Here is a 21,617-nt window from a genome sequence, read left to right as displayed (position 1 = left end):
GGCAACCGAGAACGATCCCAGGATAAACAGTAAATCACAAAAAATAATTAGAAAAATATAGATTTGTTTCCGCATTCTTATGTTAGCATTGTCTGTGCTTGTCTTCCATAATAAACAAACTTCAATGATTCAAAATACTAAACTTGATTTTTGTAGCACATACCATATGTTTGTTATGAAATTTTGCAGGCATAGAAAGAACACAAACATGCATGTGTAATTTTTTATACTTGGAAAATTATTTATCACGCATGGCAAAGTGCTCCCGAGTGCAACTTCAATTTGAAATACCCTCCTTTCATATTTCTTGAGAAAAGGATAAATACTAACACATTTGCTCCTGTTTCAACTTTCAAGGGTACTGTGGTTTGCAACTGTAAATGTCGGACCAACTGAATGACCTGGAGCGTATGCTATCTGATAAAAATTCAGAGCCAAAGGCCCTGCCGCTATCACTTCTAAAGGAAATCACTAATTCTTTCTCAGACGAGCAGGAAATTGGCAGGGGCGGGTTTGCGGTCGTTTATAAGGTGCAACAACTCTCTTGTATCGTGGTTTTAATCACAATGCTTATGAGAATTCAGGTTGATCCAAACCATTTTCCGACTGCAGGGTGTGCTTAAAGATGGGGTGGTGGCTGTAAAGAGGCTGCACAATTCGCATTTGCACGAGGACAAATTCGAACGAGAGCTTGAGTGTCTGATAAAAGTGAAACACATAAATGTATTGCGGTTTCTTGGACATTGTGCTGACACACAGAAGATAGCAGCAAACTATAGTGGGAAATTCGTTTTGGCAGAAGAACTACAAAGATTGCTGTGTTTTGAGTATCTGCCAAAAGGGAGCCTATGTGATTATATCACTGGTAGGATCATCTGTCTATCCAATGCTTATATTTCCATTAAGCATTTGACTCGTATAATAAGAGCTTAATGTGTTGCATATAATCTTTGGCATCCGGAGGTAAAGGACCATAATTAAATATCTCAAATACTATTTTTTTTCTCCTCTGATGTTTGTGGATGCAGCTCTTGAATGGACAAAGTGCTATCTAATAATATAAGGAATTTGTCAGGGTCTAAATTATCTCCACGAAAATAATATTGTTCATTCAGATATGAAACCTGCCAATATACTACTTGACAGTAACATGATACCCAAAATTGCTGATTTTGGTTTGTCTCAGTGCTTTGATGAAAATCAAGCTTTAGAGGTCATTGGCTCACGGTAAGATGCCCAAGCCTTTTTGAAAGCTGATGTTTTAGTTTGGGATAATAATTTATTCCCTTTTACGACTTTCTAAGCGTCCTATTTAAATATTTATGTAGGGGATATATGGCACCTGAGTACGGCCGTAAAGAAATCCCATTCAAGTACGACATCTATAGTCTTGGTGTTATTATCATAGAGATAATAACAGGAGAGAGGGGTCATCCTGATATAGAAAATGTGAGCAAATTTATGTCATCAATATTAAATAATTTGATACTTTATACTGCATATACCATTCCCTCGTAATGCATTGCCTTGAAGTATACTTAGTAGTTCGAAGCATGGTTTGCACTTCCAATGAAAGTTTGTCGAAATTTCAGTCATTTTGGTAGATACTCAAATAATAACCTGAAGTATGAGGTTGCATATACTACTACGTACTTCAATTTTCATGTAAAATATTGCTCCTCATTTTCGTAACTTGTAAGCCATAATTGTATTGTTTTAGGTACTTCAAAGTTGGAACCACAAGTTGTAGATATCACAGAGAGACATACATCTCGAACAAATACGAGTATGCACTCAGATAGGGATATCATGCACTAGATTCAATCCAACGAAAAGGCCTGATATGAAGCATATAATGGATATGCTTGATAAAATGGTAAGTCCGAATTGGTGTAGGAATACTGGGATGAGTAGTTCGACAGTAAACACTAGCCCAGGAAAGTTCACTCAAATATATCAATCCTAGTAACCTCAACTTTGAAGTTTTAAAAAAAATCCCAGTAACCTCGTTTCGAGGGTTTGTGCACGTCGACCCGTATTCACTTTTCTCATCTTGAGCTGGTGATTTGAAAAAAAGTTTGTTTTGTTTGGCTTTCAGCAGGTGGAAAATGCATCCGGTGAGTTGCAACAAGATAAATCTGGACTTCATAAGATGCCGCTAGAAACATGCTTGGAGGTGAGTTCCCGTCTAACTCAAGTACTTGTAGTCAAGACAATTAATTTCCAAAAAACAATTACTAGATCACAACCCACACCAATCCATCGACATTCCTATTATTTCCGCCTTCCTCGTGTAGCTCTTCTCCCTCTATATCACCATTATAACAAAGTTGAATACCCTGCGGAAAAAAGTTAGCTATTCAACTTAAGTTTTTCTCGGACGAGAAGAGTCCCCATGTCGGGTTTGCTGCCACCTGCAAGGCGGTAGGCCCACGCGTTGGTGCCAACTAAAAGGAGGGAGGAGCGAGCGTGTGAGCTAGGTGGTGTGTGGCACCGTCACAGACCACCTAACTCCATATTTTAACAGTAAAGATTGCACAACACAACATGTGTTGGGATGGAGTATGGGTTGGTGTTGTAATGTCAAACTTAATTTATATGTTGTCACGAACTTCTTTAATTTGGCCCCCCTTCAATTAAAATTGCATGCAGACAACCCAAGAAACTGGGCCATGTGCCGTGTTGGTTGACATCCACGCCCTGGAGCTCAGGTTCCCTTTTAGGCCAAATGAGTTGATGACATGCCCGACGTACCTAAAGAACATCACAGATCACCATGTCGCCTTCAGGCTCCAGCTGGGGAGCCAGGCCAAGAGGTACTACCACGACTGGCTTTGTGGCAACATTCTGCCGGGGTCGACCTACACCCTCAATGTGACAATGAAAGAGCGGAAGAAGCCCCCGCCATCACATGAGGATAAGCTTCTGATTATTCAGAGCACCGTTATAAGCCATGAAGAGCTTCATACAATCACCGAAGGGAAAGGCGACATCGATAATGTTAATTTTTTTACTAAAGTTCAAGAGAAGGGAATCGGAAAGGTGCATGAGCAGAAGTTGACAGCTGTTTGTGATAAACATGGATCAACCAAAACAAAGGTTAGTTCGCTCAAGTAGGTAAATAAATAGAGCTTTTCTTTGAAGATGCTCCAACTTACATGAGGTAAGACATATATTCAATCATGAATGTCGCCTGCTCATTAAGGATAAGTTTTTTGGGCATGGTTACATTTTTTCCTTTATATTGATCAGTGTTTGTTTGGTTGCATCAGATCATACCCATGTCAGATTACAATAAAATACTTTGCATGGATGTGCATCCAACAAAGCCATGGTGAGTTGATATTTTGAATCATCTTCACAATCATCAAAGTATTTATTCCAGTGCGTGAGGCATGCACTATGTTCTCATATGTATTAATTTACAGGATTATAACAAGTCATTTCAAAGGCCCCTTTCGCATTTGGGACCATGAGATAAAGGTACATTAGTGACGAAGGTTTTGGTCCCGTTTTCAATTTTGTAAAAAAAGTTTAGATATTTGCCAGTTAGGGGATTCTGGTAGCTAGGAGCCTAGGGGCAGTAGTTACCCAAGGCACCGACTCCCCCCCCCCCACCCCCGAAATTCAACTGCGAAAATTCAAAAGGAAAATTCTAAGATGCTCTAAAAATTTGCATGAAATTTGTCCAAATAAGTATTTCTCATGTGGTATGTCTATTTTCAGTGCATGCAAATGGCCTGATGATCCCACGTGCCATTATGCATGTGCATGGGTATAGTGACTTATGGTATGTTTCATGGCAAATTTTAGCATGGTCCCTCTTACCTCCCCTTTTCACATGAGAGGTAAGAGTACATAATAGATCTGGGCCATTGATTGATTAACCAGTGGTTTGATTAAGTCTTACCTTCTTACCTCTCATGTGAAAAGAGGGGTAAGAGGGAGCATGTTAAAATTACTCATGTTTCACATGAGAGAGAAAAAACCTGAGTTAGGTTCCCAGATTCCTCATTGGTAGTACTTTTGAACCACATGTGCAGGTTGTTTTTTTTCGTTTTCTATTCTTTTCTTGTTTTTTCGGTTATAGTTGGACCTTGTTTGTCTTCAATGAATGAGTTGCATATGGACTTCTTAAGAAATATATTAGCAAATACATATGGGTAATAAGGTTGTCACATTTATCCACAGAACATGGTACACGAAGGCCCAGGAGAACGGGAGGGCATATCCTGTGAGTTCACCCAAACACATTCGTCTTGCTCCTTACCAGATTTATCGACACACACATGCACACGTGTATATGTACGTGCGCGCGCACGCACACACACCAGCATGGTAACTGCACAGATACACACACCTGACAATTTCTAATTGCTCCAACTGCAGTTTGGACGGCTAAATTCATTGAAAGGAAGCAATGGCTTGTGGCAGGATGTGGTGATGGTTGCATCTATATGTACGATTACAATACAATGGAGAAAGTCAAGAGTTTGAAGGCTCACAGGCACCAGATCACTTCTTTGGCTATTCATCCGACCAAGCCCTACGTTATATCGGTATCGAAGTCTCACAACATTAAGCTGTGGGACTGGGAGGAAGACCAGAAGTCTGCTCAGACTGTTCAGACATTTGAAGGGCACTCTGATTCTGTGTATCAACTAGCATTCAATCCTAAGGACGCCGATACTTTTGCTACTGTTTCCAAGGACAAGACAATTAAGGTTCACATACAATCCTTCCATTTTCATAAGAGAAGTTCGATACAATCAGTAAGATGAGTTTGTTACTGGATTTGGATTGCATGACCATAAAATTCTCTAATCGATTTCAGATTTGGAGTCTTGATTCTCCTCACTATATCGTCACAATACCTGTGCTGTCTTCTAATGTGACATGTTTGGATTACTTTACACGTGATGATGAGCAATATCTAATTACTGGATCCAAAGATGGGACTGCGAAGGTGCGACAGCTTCTCTAAATTGTACTAGAAGTACTCTTGAACACATGTACAGTCGTTGTGTATTTTTCATGTTTCTAACATTTTCCTCGGGAAACAGATCTGGGATTTGCAGAAAAAGTGTTGTATTAAAAAACTAGATGGTCACACAAAGAAAGTCACTACGGTCTGTTACCATCCAATGCTTCAACTACTGGTCACTGGTTCATGGGACGGGACTGTTCGTCTTTGGAATGCAAATTCCTTCAGGTAAACATTGATTATTGACATTACGGAATACACATCAATGATAGCATTCTAGAAACAATTTGTATAGTTGAGATCCTATTTCACAATCGATGATCTTGAGTAAATACTGATATGAACTCTTAATACTGTTTCAGGCTTGAGGGCATACATAACTTTGGCCTACAAAAGGTTCATGCACTGGGACAAATTCTGAAAGGCTCGGGAAGGTAAGTGTACAGAAACATTTTGTTTTTCTTCGGTTCAGTTGCGAACTACTCCCTCTTTATGGAGAGGGAGTACATCACTAACAATTCATTGGAGACTAAAGAATATGAATCCTATCTGAGCAGAAGAAGGAACAATCAGATTGGTCATTAGGCATTTTAGTAATAAATGAAATTTGTGTTGCGTATTTAAGTGTACACTTCTTAACATTGCCCTCGGTAACGTATTTTTGATATGGTTGTGATGCCTTTTATTTTCTTCTTGTTTTCTGGACTGTAGGGTTTTGATCGGATACAGGTGTGGACTAGCAATTATGGCCCATGAAGAATATGTTGCTAGCAACAGCGAAAATAACATGTGATATGATCATACATCATTGTCCTCGCAAGAGGTGAATTTTGAATAGGGGCCATTCATAATTTAATTTATGCTCATCAGATATACTGGATACTGTATTGTATTGTGTAAAGATACAATTTAATTTGTGTTCATCGGGTATAGTGGACATTGTATTTCTCTGTGTGAAGATATAATTTAATTTGTATTCATCAGATATACTGGATATTGTATTGCTCTGTGTGAAGGTACAATTTGATTTGTGTTCATCAGATATATTGGGTATTTCTCAGAAAAAATGCTTTACTAGATATTGTATTGTTTTATGTGAAGACACAATATGCCTTGTAGACAAACATGGAGGTGGCTTTATCACATGTTTGTATACATCTAATTAAATGTGTTATTCTGACTTTTGAATATATAACGTCCCATTTACATTGATAAAGAAGTATGCAACTTGTAATGGAAACCGCTTGTACCGATTTCCTATCATGAGTTTCGCTAGTCTCTCATGTATCTTTGCATTCGTACGTGGTCTACACTGTACGCACCTGTTTTTGTACGTGGTCTACACAACTCTGAAGGAAGTGCCAACCGTTGTTAAGGTGGTGTGTACGCGGTTGGAGCAGGTGGCTGGGGAGGTTTTTACCCAACATGGGTGGCAGCATAATCTCCGGATCGGTCCACCATCTCTTTCGACATAGGCATAGTGTTGGTCCTATATGGATCTACTTTGCCGATATGTCGGTTTATTCTTATCTTTCGTCAACTATTGGTGTTCGGCTATGTGCATCGTAGTTATGCAGAGCAGGTGTTGCTTAGCCTGAAGAGCTCCCTAGAAGATCACGGTGAAGGCGTCGCCATGCCTTTTGCACTTGGTGACCATCTCAACGCCGTCGTTATTGAAGAATACACCTTCAGGATGTCAGGAGTCAGCAGCTTGAAGGTGACCATGTAGCAGATCTTGATCTGGTGAACAACAATGGAGGGGGCCCAACCCTAATCAAGGGTGACCCTGTCGTTCATCACCCAGACCATCATTCTCCATGCGTAGCCGGTCTTCATCTCCAGCTTGAACTCCTGAGGAACATCGGGGAAGTGCTTCACGAAGACAAGAGGCATATGCAGGCATTCCAGCTTCAGGGCAAGGATCACCTTGTAGAAGTGGGTTGATCCTGCCTCCTCATGGTAGTACCCGTACTTCCTCCGCTTGCCGCTTGGGGGCTCCTCCACCACCACATCGTCATCTGAGGGCGGCACCACCTCCTTGCCCTTCTCTAATGGCGGCACAACCTCTTTGCACTTGTCTCTGGGTGCCGCCACCTCCTTGGCATTCGTGTTGTCCATCTTGATCTACATTATGAACAACATGAAGTTCAAAGGATGATCAGGATTTGTTCCTACCGTCCAAAGTCCCTATATTTACTCACCCAAAGGTTGTACTACTTACCCACCAACACACAAACCCTCCCTGTCTCTCACTGTCACTCCTCTCCCACATCTCTATTTCACCACATTTTTTCATCGCCATGAACCCCATTCCCATCCCCTTTCCTTGGGGCATTGGATGGCAGGCTTTCTTCCTTGGCTTCTCGCTTGGTGACCGCACCAAGTTCAACAACACCATGGAAGTGTGCTCTAACTTCACAAGCATCGAGGACATGCATAAGGAGGCACACGCTGTGGTAAAGAAGCCGACTACGGAGGAGTTGAAGACGTTGATTCTTGACAAAGTCAAAACAGTATGTCAGTAGACATACTGCGCTGGACCATGGATCAAACCGAGTCCGGTGATGTTGGTCAGATAGCCAGATGGGCCATGTATAGGGGGTATAGGGCTCGTCAAGACTAGATGGCCGCCACGATGGCGCCGGAGGATGACCATGACGTGGTGCAGATGGTGGTCATGGCGTCGGCGCAAGGCAATTGTGCAAGACCCATCGTTCTGGGCGAAGACGATGAAGAGGAGATTGTGGATGGTGCGGTGGAGGCGGTGGTGGAAGACAACAAGAAAGCTACGGCTCCCTACCACTCGAAGCGCCTCCAAGGTCACTACATCTAGGATAGGTGCTTATATGGTAGATTTACCCCCATTCCCCCACTCCCTTGTACTCAAAACAACATATGAACCCTAGAATCCATCCGTTCTATGATGAATCGAGTGCGCAAATCCAATCCCACAACCCCCTTTGTGTTCAATCCCCTCCATAACACTTGTATCGAGTTTGGAAATCCAATCTAAACCGCGAATCAAATGCAGTAAATCGAGAGAGAGGGTAAGGGCTTACCACCATTGTTGATGTCCTGCCAGTGCACTATCGAATGCAGTGATCGACGCACAGGATCGCCTTGCAGTCCGTTGCTCGCTACTCGCCGCTGCCGGTGTGAGAGTGGGAAGAGAGAAGAGAGAGCGGTGAGGGAATGTGAAGGTAATTATGCCGCCTCTTAGGGAATGAACGCGACTTCTCGAGACCGCCCACGTGCCACGAGTTGCATTGCTCGGTCCTAGCTATGGAAAAACGGCCGATTCGGCCGTTCCCTTGGAGCCAAGCCTAGAGGTGCTTTAAGGTCCGTGCGGGCCAACTTTTTGATGCAACACAACCAACCAAATGGGTCAAATTATTCTCGCGCGGACCTGGTTCGGCTTGATGCGAGCAACCAAACACGTCCATGATGAATATTTAAGACAGGGCCAGTGGGTTAACAATACCAACATAACTGTGGCACTAACTCAAACAAAAACTTAAGTGTGGAACATATGGCACACATATTTTTTAAACACATTTTAGAAACAATAAGAGCTAGGAATTTACATGATTAAAATTAGCAAATCATTTTTTTGCAACTCAATTTTATTTTATTTTATTTGCTTAGTGTCCTTATGCCTAATGAATCAACTGCCCCAGATTAATCTGAAAAATATTATCTTCATATTACCATATTACCAATGTTAATATGTTATATTTTACTAGTATATGCTAATTTTATATTTTTGGTAATTTTTTCCGAATTAACAATTTCAGAGGGAAGGGGGTGGGGGTCCATTTTTTCCGTGGGAAAGGTGGGTATTTATTCCTTAGAAATAGCATTATAGTCAGCTAATACAAGCTCTAAGACACTGTTTGGAACACGATGCAACCAACAAGTGGTGCTACTTCCAGTTCTTCCTACAATAGCTAGACTATGAGCAACACTATTTTGATGATGATCTATTTTCAGTGCAACAAACCAACAAAGCTGCAGAAGCTTCTTGATTCCTGTCATCAAATGACCGTAGGCAGATCTATCAAGCGAATCATCTGTTAATGTAGCTAGGGCCACTGAGTTAAAGATACAAATGGATAAAGCCAAGCCATTTCAGTCAGTAATGCACACATTGTTTCTGGTAGAACTTGAGATGGCATACGTTCCAGTCAGTAATGCACACACTGTTTCTGGTAGAACTTGAGATGGCATACGTTCCCCGAACAAGCAAACTCGGAGCATAACATCTCCGACATCATACCAGAAAATTGCAGTTGTGACAAAAAAACTATTTTTTTGGTATTTAGGGTGGACAAAAGGCTCCAAGCCTCCAATAAAATGCAAAACCTACATGGGATCAAATTTTTTTTGACACAACCAAAAAAAAGCTATAGGAGTGGTATATTTGGGTCTCTACTAGTAGGCGACAACAAAAACAAAAAACGGTGGCGCCAAGCATAACCGCCGCCCTGTGAAACTTCACAACCACCATGCCGCCCACTTCATCTTTTTTTTTTTGCGGGAATAGAACTAATATTACTCATTGAAGATTGATATAATCAGAGACACATAACTGTGCGACACCTGGGGGTCCTGCACCTAGCCATACGGCAGTACAACTATGTAATCTACCAAAACATGCCAAAAAATGGCTCACTGTATTCTGACTACGTCGTACATGAGTAATATGATTCTTCCTCTCTAGAAGCTTCTGTTTAATCTCTTGGAACAAGAAAGCAAATCTTGATCTATCTGGCTTCTCACTTTTCACCATACAAATAGCCTCCAAACAATCAGTTTCAACCTGAAGAGGTAGATTATTCCATTGCATAGATAGTGTGATTCCTTCCGACATGGCACAAAGTTCAGTTTCTAATGCATTCGTGCATGTTATTAGGTGACGGCATGCAACGAACACAATATTGCCTGTAGTATCTCGAAGAATCATACCCGTGGACGAAGAACCATCAGATGCAAGAAAAGATCTCTCAGTGTTCAATTTAACAAAACCTTGCGTTGGTGGTTCCCACTTCGTCTCCGTGACATACGACACTAGCCGCCTCCAGCCACCCCAAGCCCCACCGCACCTTCTCGTCTCTCGACGCTATCCACCGTGATGTAATTATCAGGACCTGTAATTGACGTAGTCGTAATAATTCGGCACATTTAGTTTCCATGACATGCAATTGACGTAGCATTATTAATTTCAAGCGAAAGGTTAGATTGCAGATTAGAACGGCCTTAATCTCTATTGCATGGAATTAATTATATTTTTAAAGGAAGAGGACAAGAACGTTTGCTTTTGGGTGTATATAAATCCCATATGAGAAAATAGTAATGACAAAAAAATTAAAAAAATGTCAAAACTTTTTTGAAATAAACTTGACCTTCTATTGTACTCGTATCAAAAAACTGCCAAGGAATAATTTTTTTGACATAAACTTTTTATGAAATAAACTTGACCTTCTGTTGTACTCGTATAAAATTTTTGGCCAAGGAATATATTTTTTAAATAAACTTGTTTTCTGTTGTACTCTATAACTTTTTCCCAAGAAATAACTTTCATGGTATTGTTGATGAAAAATAAAAATAAATCAACACTATATGCAAGTTACTATTAAAGTCGGGAGTAGTAATTACAAAAAAGTAAAAAATATTTGAAAACTTCTTTTGAAACAAACTTGACCATTTGTTGTACTCGTATAAAATTGTCAAGAAATAACTTTCATGTTGTTCTAGGTGGGAAATCAACAATATATACAAGTTACTATTCACATTTTTTTGGCTTTAAAATTTTATTTTATTTTGTCCTGCTTTTTCTTTTGCAACACTTTTTATACGAGCACAAAAGAAGATCAAGTTTTTTGAAAAGTTTTTTTATTTTACTTTTTCATAATAACTTTTTTATATTATTACTATTACAGAAATGACAGTGGAATCTAGTACAGGACAGAAGTGTATTTGGTAAATTTTGGTGGCAAGCTGCGACACTGGTTAGGAGACAGGCTCTCTGATAATACATGGACAAACGTCTAACGAGCGTGTTTATACATTTTGAAAGAACATGCGTCGAGTTATTATTATTAAATAGCGAGGGCAAGTTAGAAATAAATGTCACTGAGAACCATTGGGCATTTCCCAAAACCTACTCTCTTCACACTTAAAACCAGTTTTTGGTCTTCAACTTTTTTGTCTACTGCTAAAGATGTTGTAAGCAGAGCACACCCATACCCATTCCATTGTGGCTTGAACGTCGCAGAAACAAAACCGGTCAGAGATTCAACAGTTGGTACATAGCCCATCAGTACCTAAGAGTTCAGAAGCTAGAACACACTTCAAATGCTGCAACTGGAAAAAGAAATTGTACGCGAGGATAGCACGCAGTCAGAAATCACAGCTTACAACATGGCATCACCATTGAACAAGGGAATACATCCGATCCACACACGACACTTTCGACACGACGGGAGCAGTACCAAGCATTGAAAAAGCAAATGCATCTGATCCACGCATCACCTTCTCACACCGTGGTCTGGGGAACCAACTCCTGTTCGACACGGCTTCCGCATCTGTGGACAGATGGAACAACACAAACTTTTGTATATGAGCAAGGTACCATTAGGAATGTAAGGCTGTCAAGTACATATAACAGGCCGCAAATATATCAGCTGCAACATGTGACACATGAAGTCTACAGTGGATATTATCAAGGAGGTACCTGTAGCATTGCCCGGTAATGATGTGAATTAGTACATGAAAAGAACCTACCAATCAGGGATAAGGCTTCAAATATGTACTAGTGCCTCTGTAAATTTTATAAGATATAAAAGTGTACAGAGGAGTACTACTTTGCAAGCGTCCTCATGAGCAAATGGCATGAAGCCACAAGTTGAAATTTCAATCTTTGCATTTCATTAAGCAACCAAGAGATTACACAATATAAATGCACTACGCTGAGGTTTTCATTCAACAAAAATATTCAAAAAGGAAACAAGGTTATGTCAGATGAGGATACAATAATGAAGCTAAAAAGGCGTAGATGAAGAAAGGATACATTCAGCACGAGAAACCTGATTAAATAGATTCTCACAAGGGAATCAAAAGAAAAATCTCAGTGGTGCATACATGTATACAACTTTTGTTTTGTTTTATGTCTTGGTAATATTTTTCACCGTAAGTATAAAGTTACTTGTCCAGATCAGCTGAACATAACATCAGTTCAACAGCAGAAAATAGACATACAATCCAAACTAATGGTTGCACCAATAAATTGACCAAGGCAATCTACAGTCATACGTGGACCTACTAGAGGAACTAATAAATTGACCAAGGCAATCTATAGTCATATGATGTCGTAATATGATGATTTCTACTTATACGCAGGTCATATATAAAAATAAAGGAATTGAAAATATATTGAAGAAGACAATCAATTGGAAATGAGGCAAACATCTAGAAAAACTCATATAGAAAATGCCTGAACAGCAGTATTTCTTTGTTGTATAACACAGCTGTGACCAAGTTAAATAAAATAAAAGTAAGCAAAGAGTACATAACACGCTCACCGCTTCATATAGTTGGCGCACACAATCATGATGGGAAACCAGCATATAGTTGTCCAGGTAAGTGTTTGCTAATTGCAGTGAACAACTCAACCTGCCATGTCTTTGAGTCCACCGTAAAGAATCCAAACTCCAGTCTCTCTTGTGAAGATGTGGCATACATCGCGCATATATGAGCAGGTATCCCCCGGCTACACCAACCAGACTCACATGCTTTACTGGCAACGGGATGACCTTCTCAAAGTGCCATTGGTTATTTATCAGAATGGAATACACGAGCCAAGATTGGTCATCTTTGCTGTCCTGATGACAGCCATTACATATAGTGAGCCTCCCGAGCATTCCTTTTGCTGCCTCGACGAGAACAAAACTTTTACTGTACAGTTTATCAGATTGGAGCCTTTTTTTGCGAATTATCAGATTGGAGCCTGATAGTAGAGAACTGCATTGCGCGCACATCAAACACAATTAACTCGTAGCACTTATGCAAATGCCAATAGAAGCATCCTTGGACGAACTAGCGGCTGGACTGCCCAAGCTCAGAGTTCAGATATGGAGCGAGCGTGTCCCGAACACCCCATTGGTCATAAGTAAGCACATGCCATCGTCCATCCAAAGAGGAGAAGACCAGAAGCAGCAGATTGATTCTGCATTGCGCCAAGCATATCACCCTGAATGACAATGGGTCCTCCGCATGCTCGCCGGGAGCAAGGAAAGTCTCCAAGTATGTATCTTTTGGCAGAAGGATCAACACAATTTCTTAGAAGCGTTTTTGGCAAAAGAGTAACACAATTTCTTGAAAGTGTAGCTACGCTTTTTAGGCTCCGCCATCGCATAGCCATGCAATGGAGAGAAAATCCTGGAGATAGGCCTACTCTTTTTTTTATCGGGAGAAAAGAAATGGATGAGATCCAAGCGGAGGCATAACAGCCCGCACTTAGCCTTTGTTTGGTAAAAATGGATTTGCGTGGTTTGGGGAGCAGGGGATTTCAGGGGATTTGATGAATCCCCTTCTTGCACCCAATCCCCTCAGAGCCCCCTCCCAAGCACAATCCACTCCATATAAAACACTATTTGGGTGGGAGGGATTGCCATATTAAGTTAAAATGATGCAAAACAGTTAAAATTCCAGTCTTGACAGGTTAAATAGTATCATAAATAGACAAACTTGCTACAAAATTGTTAATGTCACATAATAAAAATGTGACAACAGTTCTTCACATCAACAACATAATATTGATTGACTTGGAATCAATATCTTATTGTAGCAATATTAGTCACATCACAACAACATAATCTCTCATTGCAGCATCACTTGGAACCAATAATATCTCATAGCAACATGATCTTTCACAATTTTAGCCTCCAGCAAAATGGTCTTATTTCTAGCCTTTTTGTGTTGCCAGCATGACATTTTCAAATTGAGTAAACGCAGCGACAGTATTTGAAGGTGTCCATAGGCTCTCATACGGCTAAGATTATGGCTGCAGTTTAGCCCACTCTCGTCCAAGTCTAATACATAGATCAAACCACACACCATGGTCCGTTGTATGCTATCCCGGATTGAGCGCATGGGCAGAACACACATGGTGATGTTTTGTACATCGCAAATCAAGTGTCTCAGTTTCATGATGTTACCCCGAATTAAACTCCTCAAGCTAACAAATGGGGGAACGTGACTCAACGAGGAAACATTCTAGTTTAATCGGGAATCTTGATGCTTCCAAGTCTTAGGATGTCTCTTGGCTACATTGCAAAGGCAATTTTCAACTAAGTGCAAAACTTGTGTCCATCACGTACACATGTGTGGTATGTTGATATTAACCTAGCATATCAAATCTATTCCACCTAGGACGAAAAACTTGGGTACATTGCTTATGTGGTCAATGCTAGTATGAACCTAGCAACAACTGTGCTTTTACGCCTTGGTTGGCTTATGCAGGATAGTTTGGTTGCGAGTTATGATCATGTTCCATCTCTCTTCTCATGCTTATATAGGAACACCACATACATGACCGTACCACTTGATACCATATGTGCAACAACCATGCGATGAATGCTTTCATGCCCACCATAAAAGGAGCATGTGGGCATGTCTGAACTACTATGATTATCCCCTCCCTCAATACATTAGCTCACTAATAGATGCTCGGGTCATATCAATTCGAGCTCAAAAGTGTAGTAGATGATCACGACTTGATAACGCCTTGTATTGCTGTCTCAAGTCACATGCATCGTCACTATGAATGTGGTGAAGATAACAAATCATCACTATATATGAGGGCAGAAACAGACCTAAGCAATCAAAATATCCACAATACACGACCACATATAAAAGAACATCAAATCATCAATTGGGAGTATATGTCAGGAAAGTGGCAATTGAAGGGTGGACTAGGAGAGGAGGCCAATCTTGTATAAGTGTATGCTCGTAAACACAAACATACTAGTAGAGAGATTTTCACAAAAATTACAATGATTTAGGTGACATACAAACAAAATGACCAAATGAAGTTTGTTTAGCTCCGGTGGGGTTTCTTGGAAGCTATTTCTAGAGTGCGTACACATATGAATCCTTTTAGAGGTTAATATATATCATCTTGTTGAAAGCAGAGAGTAACAAGAGAGCTGGAACTCCACAAAGTACTCTGCTTGCTTTTCCAAAAGCAAAGTACACAGTCATTGAGATGTAGTCACATCCTCTGTCCAATATACTCGATGAAATACAAAAGAAAAAGAAGGCATTGTCCAATATAATCGATGAAATACAAAAGAAAAAGAAGGCAGACAATGATGCGGATCTAAAGCATGTAATCAGGTGGATGACGTACATACATACAAACACAGCTCAAACCCTTTTAAAACAAAACATACAAACTTCAAAAAGAATGTCAAAACAAGTCTGCTCTACTGTCGACTAGGGCATTCGTTATTGGACGACATATGTTACACTTGAGCAGAGAACTTCATCCATGCACCTCATCTCTGCCACAACATCTTCAGCCTGCTTGAGACTTGACTCAAGCTTTATATAAGTTCAGAAAGTGCTACTCCGGTATCACTGGAGTACTTAGCAATTCAAATAGGACACAACGTCACTGGAGTACATGACCAAGTGTTGAACTAGTAAATACGTCTCATTCCGGTATCACTTTGTCTTCCCGCGACATGACTCAAGCTTTATATTAGTTCAGTGGAATCAACCTTCTTTCCAAGTGGTGCTGGTGTCTGTGCATAAACAAGATGAATTTACCACACCTCGGACTATAATAGGACGCACATGAATACAAGCCTACCACTTACATTTATTTACTTATATAACAACATCAGATAGATCAATAGTTACTTTGCTTCATTCTAAAGTGCATATGGCATGAAGCAACAAACTGAATTTTGCAAATGTGTACCAAAATATGCATGTCGCTTCACATCCTGAAGTTTACACGATAACACATCAATAAGAGGAAATTTTCATTCAATAAACCAATTTAGTTTGTTTCTTCGGGTTAAATCCAAAGAAAAATGAATGACTAAAGAGTATTTATCAATTGAAAAAGGAACACATAAACCATGCAACCAGAAATTTAGATAGCAAAAGGGTCCGATAGAGGAAGATGTGTTAAAACTAATGGATGAAGACGAAGATGCATCCAGAGGAGAGAAGAATGAGAGCTAAGGAATTATGGAAAGACTAGAAACAGTAAGAACTATAGATGTAGAAAGGTCATCGTAAGAAAAGACAATTGATTGAATATATTAGGTGAGGAAACAAAAAGTACAACCGTATTTCTTAGAACAATACTATTATTCTCCTTGTAGTACTGTGATAATTTCCACTATATGCAGCAACTTCCTAGCTGTTTATCAGTTCAGAAAAAAAATCAATTGCAACATCGCTTTCAATGCTCAATTGCACCGTAGATCTGCTCAAAAATGCATTTTTTTCTAAGCATCCTTTTGCTGAGTGAAACGATCTGGTATATAAATTCAGTTGCACATGTACGATGTTCCCTGCCCCAAATCCTTTTCACATCCACAACACATGGTGGCTTGAAACCAATCTGCTATCTAGTTCCCAAGCCAAATCATTTCATTCATTAATACATACACTATTTCGTTTAGATATTGTCATTGCAGGATCACACTGAATCAAGCAAACTCATATTTGAAGCAGGGCAAACCTATTCTTTTAGACATTCAAGGGTTTACAAAACAGCCAGTGGACTGTAACCATGTAAAAGCAAACTGACAGAACTATTTCATCGGTTTTAAAATTGCTACTCAGAGAGCAAATAAGGGGTTGTTGTAATTTGATTCTTACTAATAAAAATGTATTGACTAAGGCAATACATTGAAAAGGATGTGGACATACTGGTCAAAACAAGGGCCAGTCAAATATACAAGCCCGAGGCCAACTTTGGATTACTAAAAGATGACAGTAAAGTTGTTTCCTTTTATGAGTAATGCAGTCATAAGATGATCATATGCGCGTTCACTTGACGAGAATTGCTTTCCCCGGTTTAGTAAAGCTTCCAGTAAAATGTAAATTGGACAGTACATTATCACAAAATGCACCAACAATACATAACACCAATTAACTATGTATAAAATTGTAGACGAGTCATAATACTGGGAAGGATATGAATTGGCTGCATCCATAACAAGCACTGGTTGCAAGCAAATCCCTGCAACACATTGCATTGTTGTATAACACTAAGACCATATTAAGTAAGAGTAAGCAAAGAGTAGATAACACGGTCACCAATCAAATAGTTGGTGCACGCAAGGATGGCGGCAAACCAGCATATAGTTGACCATACATGTTGGGTTTGCTAAGCTCAGTGAACAACTCAACCTGCATTGTCTTGACGTCCACGGACAAGAATCCAAATTTAAACATGTGTTGTGTAGGTGGGGTGTACAACGCTTCTATGAGCAGGTATCCCCCAGCTACACCAACCAGAGTGGCACGCTTTACCGGCAACGAGATGACCTTCTCCGAGTACCATTGGTTATTTCTCAGAATGGAATACGTTAGCCAACATCGATCATCTTCTTTGTACTCATCATAGCGTTTAGTGAGCATCGCGAGCATTTCGTCCGCTGCCTCGACAATGACATAATTGCGGTTCCGTGGTTGTTCAGGTGGGAGGTTGACAATAGAGAACTCCATGGTGTGCGTGTCAAGGAGAAGCAACTTGTTCATGAAATGCAAACGCCAACAGAAGCATCTGTGGACATACTGGCGATAGGACAACCAAGGCTCAGAGTTCTCAAATGAGCCAATAGCAGCTTGAGCACTACATTGATCATAAGTAAGAATGTGCCATTGTCCATCCAAACAGGAGAAGACCAGCATCAATAGATTTATTCTGCATTGTGCCAAGCACACCACTTTGAATGATAAAGGGTTCTCCTTATCCTCACCGGGAGCAAGGAAAGTATCCAGATCAAGGAGTTCCGGTCTTCGGACCAGCACTTTCAGGTGGCCGGGGACGGCAGGCAACAAGATGTAGCGGCGGTGCACGGGGTCGCACACGGCAAGGTCCCTGACAAAAAATTGGCTGTAACAGCTCAGCGCTCACGAGGAAGCGGCTGTCGCCTTCTTATTTGACTGGGCACCAGCAAGGAGGGCCTGTCCATCAAGGATGTCAATTTCACTCCAGGAACGGCCGGCGGCGGAGGGGAGGAAGGAGGAGCAGGAGAAGTTGAAGCCGGCGAAGGCGCGGGCTGGGACGGCGGAGGGGTGCGGCAGCTGCGTTGAGATGAAGGGATCGTGGGGCATGCCGACGAGAGGTGGCGGGTGGACCATGCAGTACCGCCGGAGGAAGGCGTAGCCGGTGATGACGCTGCAGAAGGAGGCGCAAGCGGTGGAGGCGCGGGCGAGGTCGGCGGCGGCGGGGAGGCGGAGGAATATTTCCTCGAGCAGCACATCCGGGAGATCGGCGACGAACGGTGCCGACTGTGGGATCTTCTGAGGGCCTGCCGCCAGCGGCGAGGCCATCCCGATGGACGGGAGGAAGATTTCCTGGAGCAGCCCGTCTTAAACTGGAAGGAACGTCGGCGCCGGCGGTGGTGCTGGGTTGGAGGTTGGCGGCGGCGCCACCGGATGGGGGAATTGGGGATTTTGGTAGGTTTGGTGAGGAACGAGTGCCAATGGACACTTCACCACACAAGATGGTCAACATAATCCATTCTAATTCTAACAAAACAAAAAAAATCACCTCTGTCTAAACATTCCATAATTAACAAATCTCTTTGATTTTGTCGACCAAGATGCTCCAACTAATCCATTTCTTTTAATGATCAGGAATAACTCTGAATTGAAGGATTTAATTAGCCAATATTTGATGAGAATTGATTCACAATGATTCCATAAAAGATTGCGATTTTTTTATCCCATTAAAAATTCTAATTTCACTAAAAAATAACCTACATGATGAGATGGTTCCATGATTGATCGTCTGGTATGCCAACATTTACATGTACATTAGACTAGTTGAATGCTCGTGCATTTCCACAGAATAAAATATGTGTTGGTACTTTCTCAAATGATGATGTGATTAAGACTAAATTATAAATGGTAATTTCCTCATCCTTGATGATGATTTGGTGTCCTCACAACTCCTTTTTGTTATAGTCACGGTGGGATTTTTTTTAAAGACGAGATAGAAAAACAAATTCAAATCAGGACCAATTGACATTATAAGATGGTCCCGTTATATTTTTAATCGTTGAAACCTTCACATTTTATTTCAAGACTCTTTTGGTTAAGGCAAGCCAAGCCTATGCCTCTAAGATTGCTTGCATGATTTCGAGGATGTTTAGTGGCTATGTCTTGGTTTTGAGGGTAGCTATGTCTTGGTATGATCCTATGTGATAGAGTCGTGGATAAGAGGATGCTAACCGCGTCAGCCTCTTCTGACGTGGGCTGGGCTGAGGACCCACAAATGACTAACCAGTGTGCCATATTCCTTAGGCCACATCACAGGGTCAAGATAAAATCTTTCAAAGACTTGGCGCATACTACAAGGCATGAATGTAATCATAGGCATGTTTATCTTCATACCTAATCGACCAATGTGTAACCCTAGGCACCCCCGGTGTCTATGTAAGCCGAGGGAGTGTAGACCGTAGAGGCCAACTCATTCATACTCGATCTCGAGCTAGATCAACCTGTACTCTGTACCCGTCCACAATCAATACAAACAAACCAAGACATAGGGTTTTACCTCTTGGAGAGGTCCTGAACCTAGGTAAACATAGTGTCCCCCTTGTGTTATAGTGCCAAGACTACCAGCTCGGGACTCCCAACCCGAGATCTGTTGGATTCGACTCCGGCATTGGTGGCCCATACAGGTCCCTCTGTGTAGTCAAAGCGGCTCGATGGATCGCTTGCAGATCGACGACAGCGGCTGTGGCATGATTTTTCTTCCCGGACAACTCTTTTTCTTCGGCAGCATCACGCTTCATGCTGATTCGGCCGGACACCTCGGCCAGATCAATTTTTTTCTCCAGGTGAGATCGTTAGATTCGGGAACTTGGAATATGCCGCGGTCTCCCGCGGAGAACTTGCGTTTTTGAGCTAGGTATCATATCAGACCAAAGACGAGACAGAAAAACCAATTCAAAAAAGGAGCGGTTGACATGATAAGATGCCCCCCTTTGATATTTTTGATACCCGAAGCCTTGACATTTTATTTCAGGACACTTTTGGTTAAGCCGTTAAGGCAAGCCAACACCCTAGCCTATGCCTCTAAGCATTAGAGACGACCTATAAATATATGCTTGTGTTGTCTGGCTGCGTGCATAAACATTGTAACCAACACTAGCATGAAGAAAAACTATTGCACCTTGAGGAATTAGCTGTAAGTCTGGGTCTAGAGATGTGCAACTTGAAAGTTGCAAACAGAACTTTGCGCAACCATTGAATTGATGATCGTTAATTTGATCAATTCTAAATGTAGGAGTTAAATACACCTACAGTACAGCAACCAACTTGCGCAGGGGAACAAATTCATACAAAAACTTGAAAATTGAGACACACCAGTCACTAAACTTGCTTTGCGGGTTCATTTGTACACAACTCGAGTCCGCACTTGCCACATTGGACGCCATGTCTGTCATAGCCCCAACCACATCCCAGCAATATTTGCAGAAAAGTCCCCATTTATATGGTAAAATAACCAAAACTAAAAGCACTCTATCTGACAGTAGCCTGGCTGAACTGAAGAACCTAACTGAAACCATATGGAGAGCTCTGACACTTGACGAACACAAACAGAGCAGAGCATAGCACGCCGCCGCTTGCCTCCGCGTCATGTTCCCTCGACGGCCTTGCGTTCTCTGCTGCCGCAACCGATGCTGCCACAACCAGTTGCATCGATGCTGCGTACGGCCGGCGGCGACGTGCGCTCCTCTGCTGCCACAACCAGTCGCCAAGGCAGCATACGGCCGACGGCAAAAGAAATTAACAGCAAGACATGCTCTGTTTTGTAGGATTACATCATCTATTTTTTATGTCACAGACTAGAATACAACAAAACTTTCCAACAACAACAATCCCACGAGCACAAAATTCAGGCATAATTTCTGATCTTCTATCAAACTGCAGCACAATAATTTCTGTACCTATATAACACCAGAGTACAAAGGTGATGATTCAGAGGAAGATGTGGAGGTTGTGAATGCGATGGGACTGGACATTCAGGCTCTGATCAAGGTACAGTAGAGTAATTCGTCTATACTAGAGACTCACTACATCAACAACAATCTGAACCCCAAATTCTCACACTTTCATCTATGATGCGTGCGCAAATACTGCCGGATCAAAACCGTAGCAGAACACGACCAAATAGGGGAGCAGAGAGCGGGGCAACTCGATTTCATACCATAGATAGTCGGAGGAAATGCGCCGATGCCGCGAGGACGTGGTTCCATCCAGCGTAGATCGCCACCTCGAGGATGATGCAGTCCCTGCGTCGTGGGTGTCAGACAGAGGAGATGAACAGGAGACGAAGAATGGGTTTGGGGAGGGTTACCAGTGCCAATGAGCC

General features: G+C 41.4%; 1 protein-coding gene and 2 pseudogenes across 1 annotated transcript; 1 reads left to right on the top strand and 2 right to left on the bottom strand.

Moving 5' to 3' along the window:
• The first annotated feature begins 380 nt into the window (after positions 1 to 380).
• Positions 381 to 6,713, top strand: LOC119284290 (annotated as a pseudogene).
• Positions 6,714 to 12,568: 5,855 nt separating this feature from the next.
• On the bottom strand, positions 12,569 to 13,392 carry LOC119284289 (annotated as a pseudogene).
• Positions 13,393 to 17,326: 3,934 nt separating this feature from the next.
• Positions 17,327 to 18,565, bottom strand: LOC119284288. The gene is made up of 2 exons (XM_037563474.1): positions 18,177 to 18,565; positions 17,327 to 18,110 (listed from the first exon to the last, which is right to left on the bottom strand). Exons 1-2 carry the CDS (start codon positions 18,563 to 18,565, stop codon positions 17,327 to 17,329), a joined length of 1,173 nt encoding a protein of 390 aa, XP_037419371.1.
• Positions 18,566 to 21,617: the final 3,052 nt, after the last annotated feature.

The sequence above is a fragment of the Triticum dicoccoides genome, chromosome 4A, assembly GCF_002162155.2.
Source record: "Triticum dicoccoides isolate Atlit2015 ecotype Zavitan chromosome 4A, WEW_v2.0, whole genome shotgun sequence".
In the NCBI taxonomy this organism is placed as follows: domain Eukaryota; kingdom Viridiplantae; phylum Streptophyta; class Magnoliopsida; order Poales; family Poaceae; genus Triticum; species Triticum dicoccoides.
This window is presented reverse-complemented; position numbering and strand designations above follow the sequence as displayed.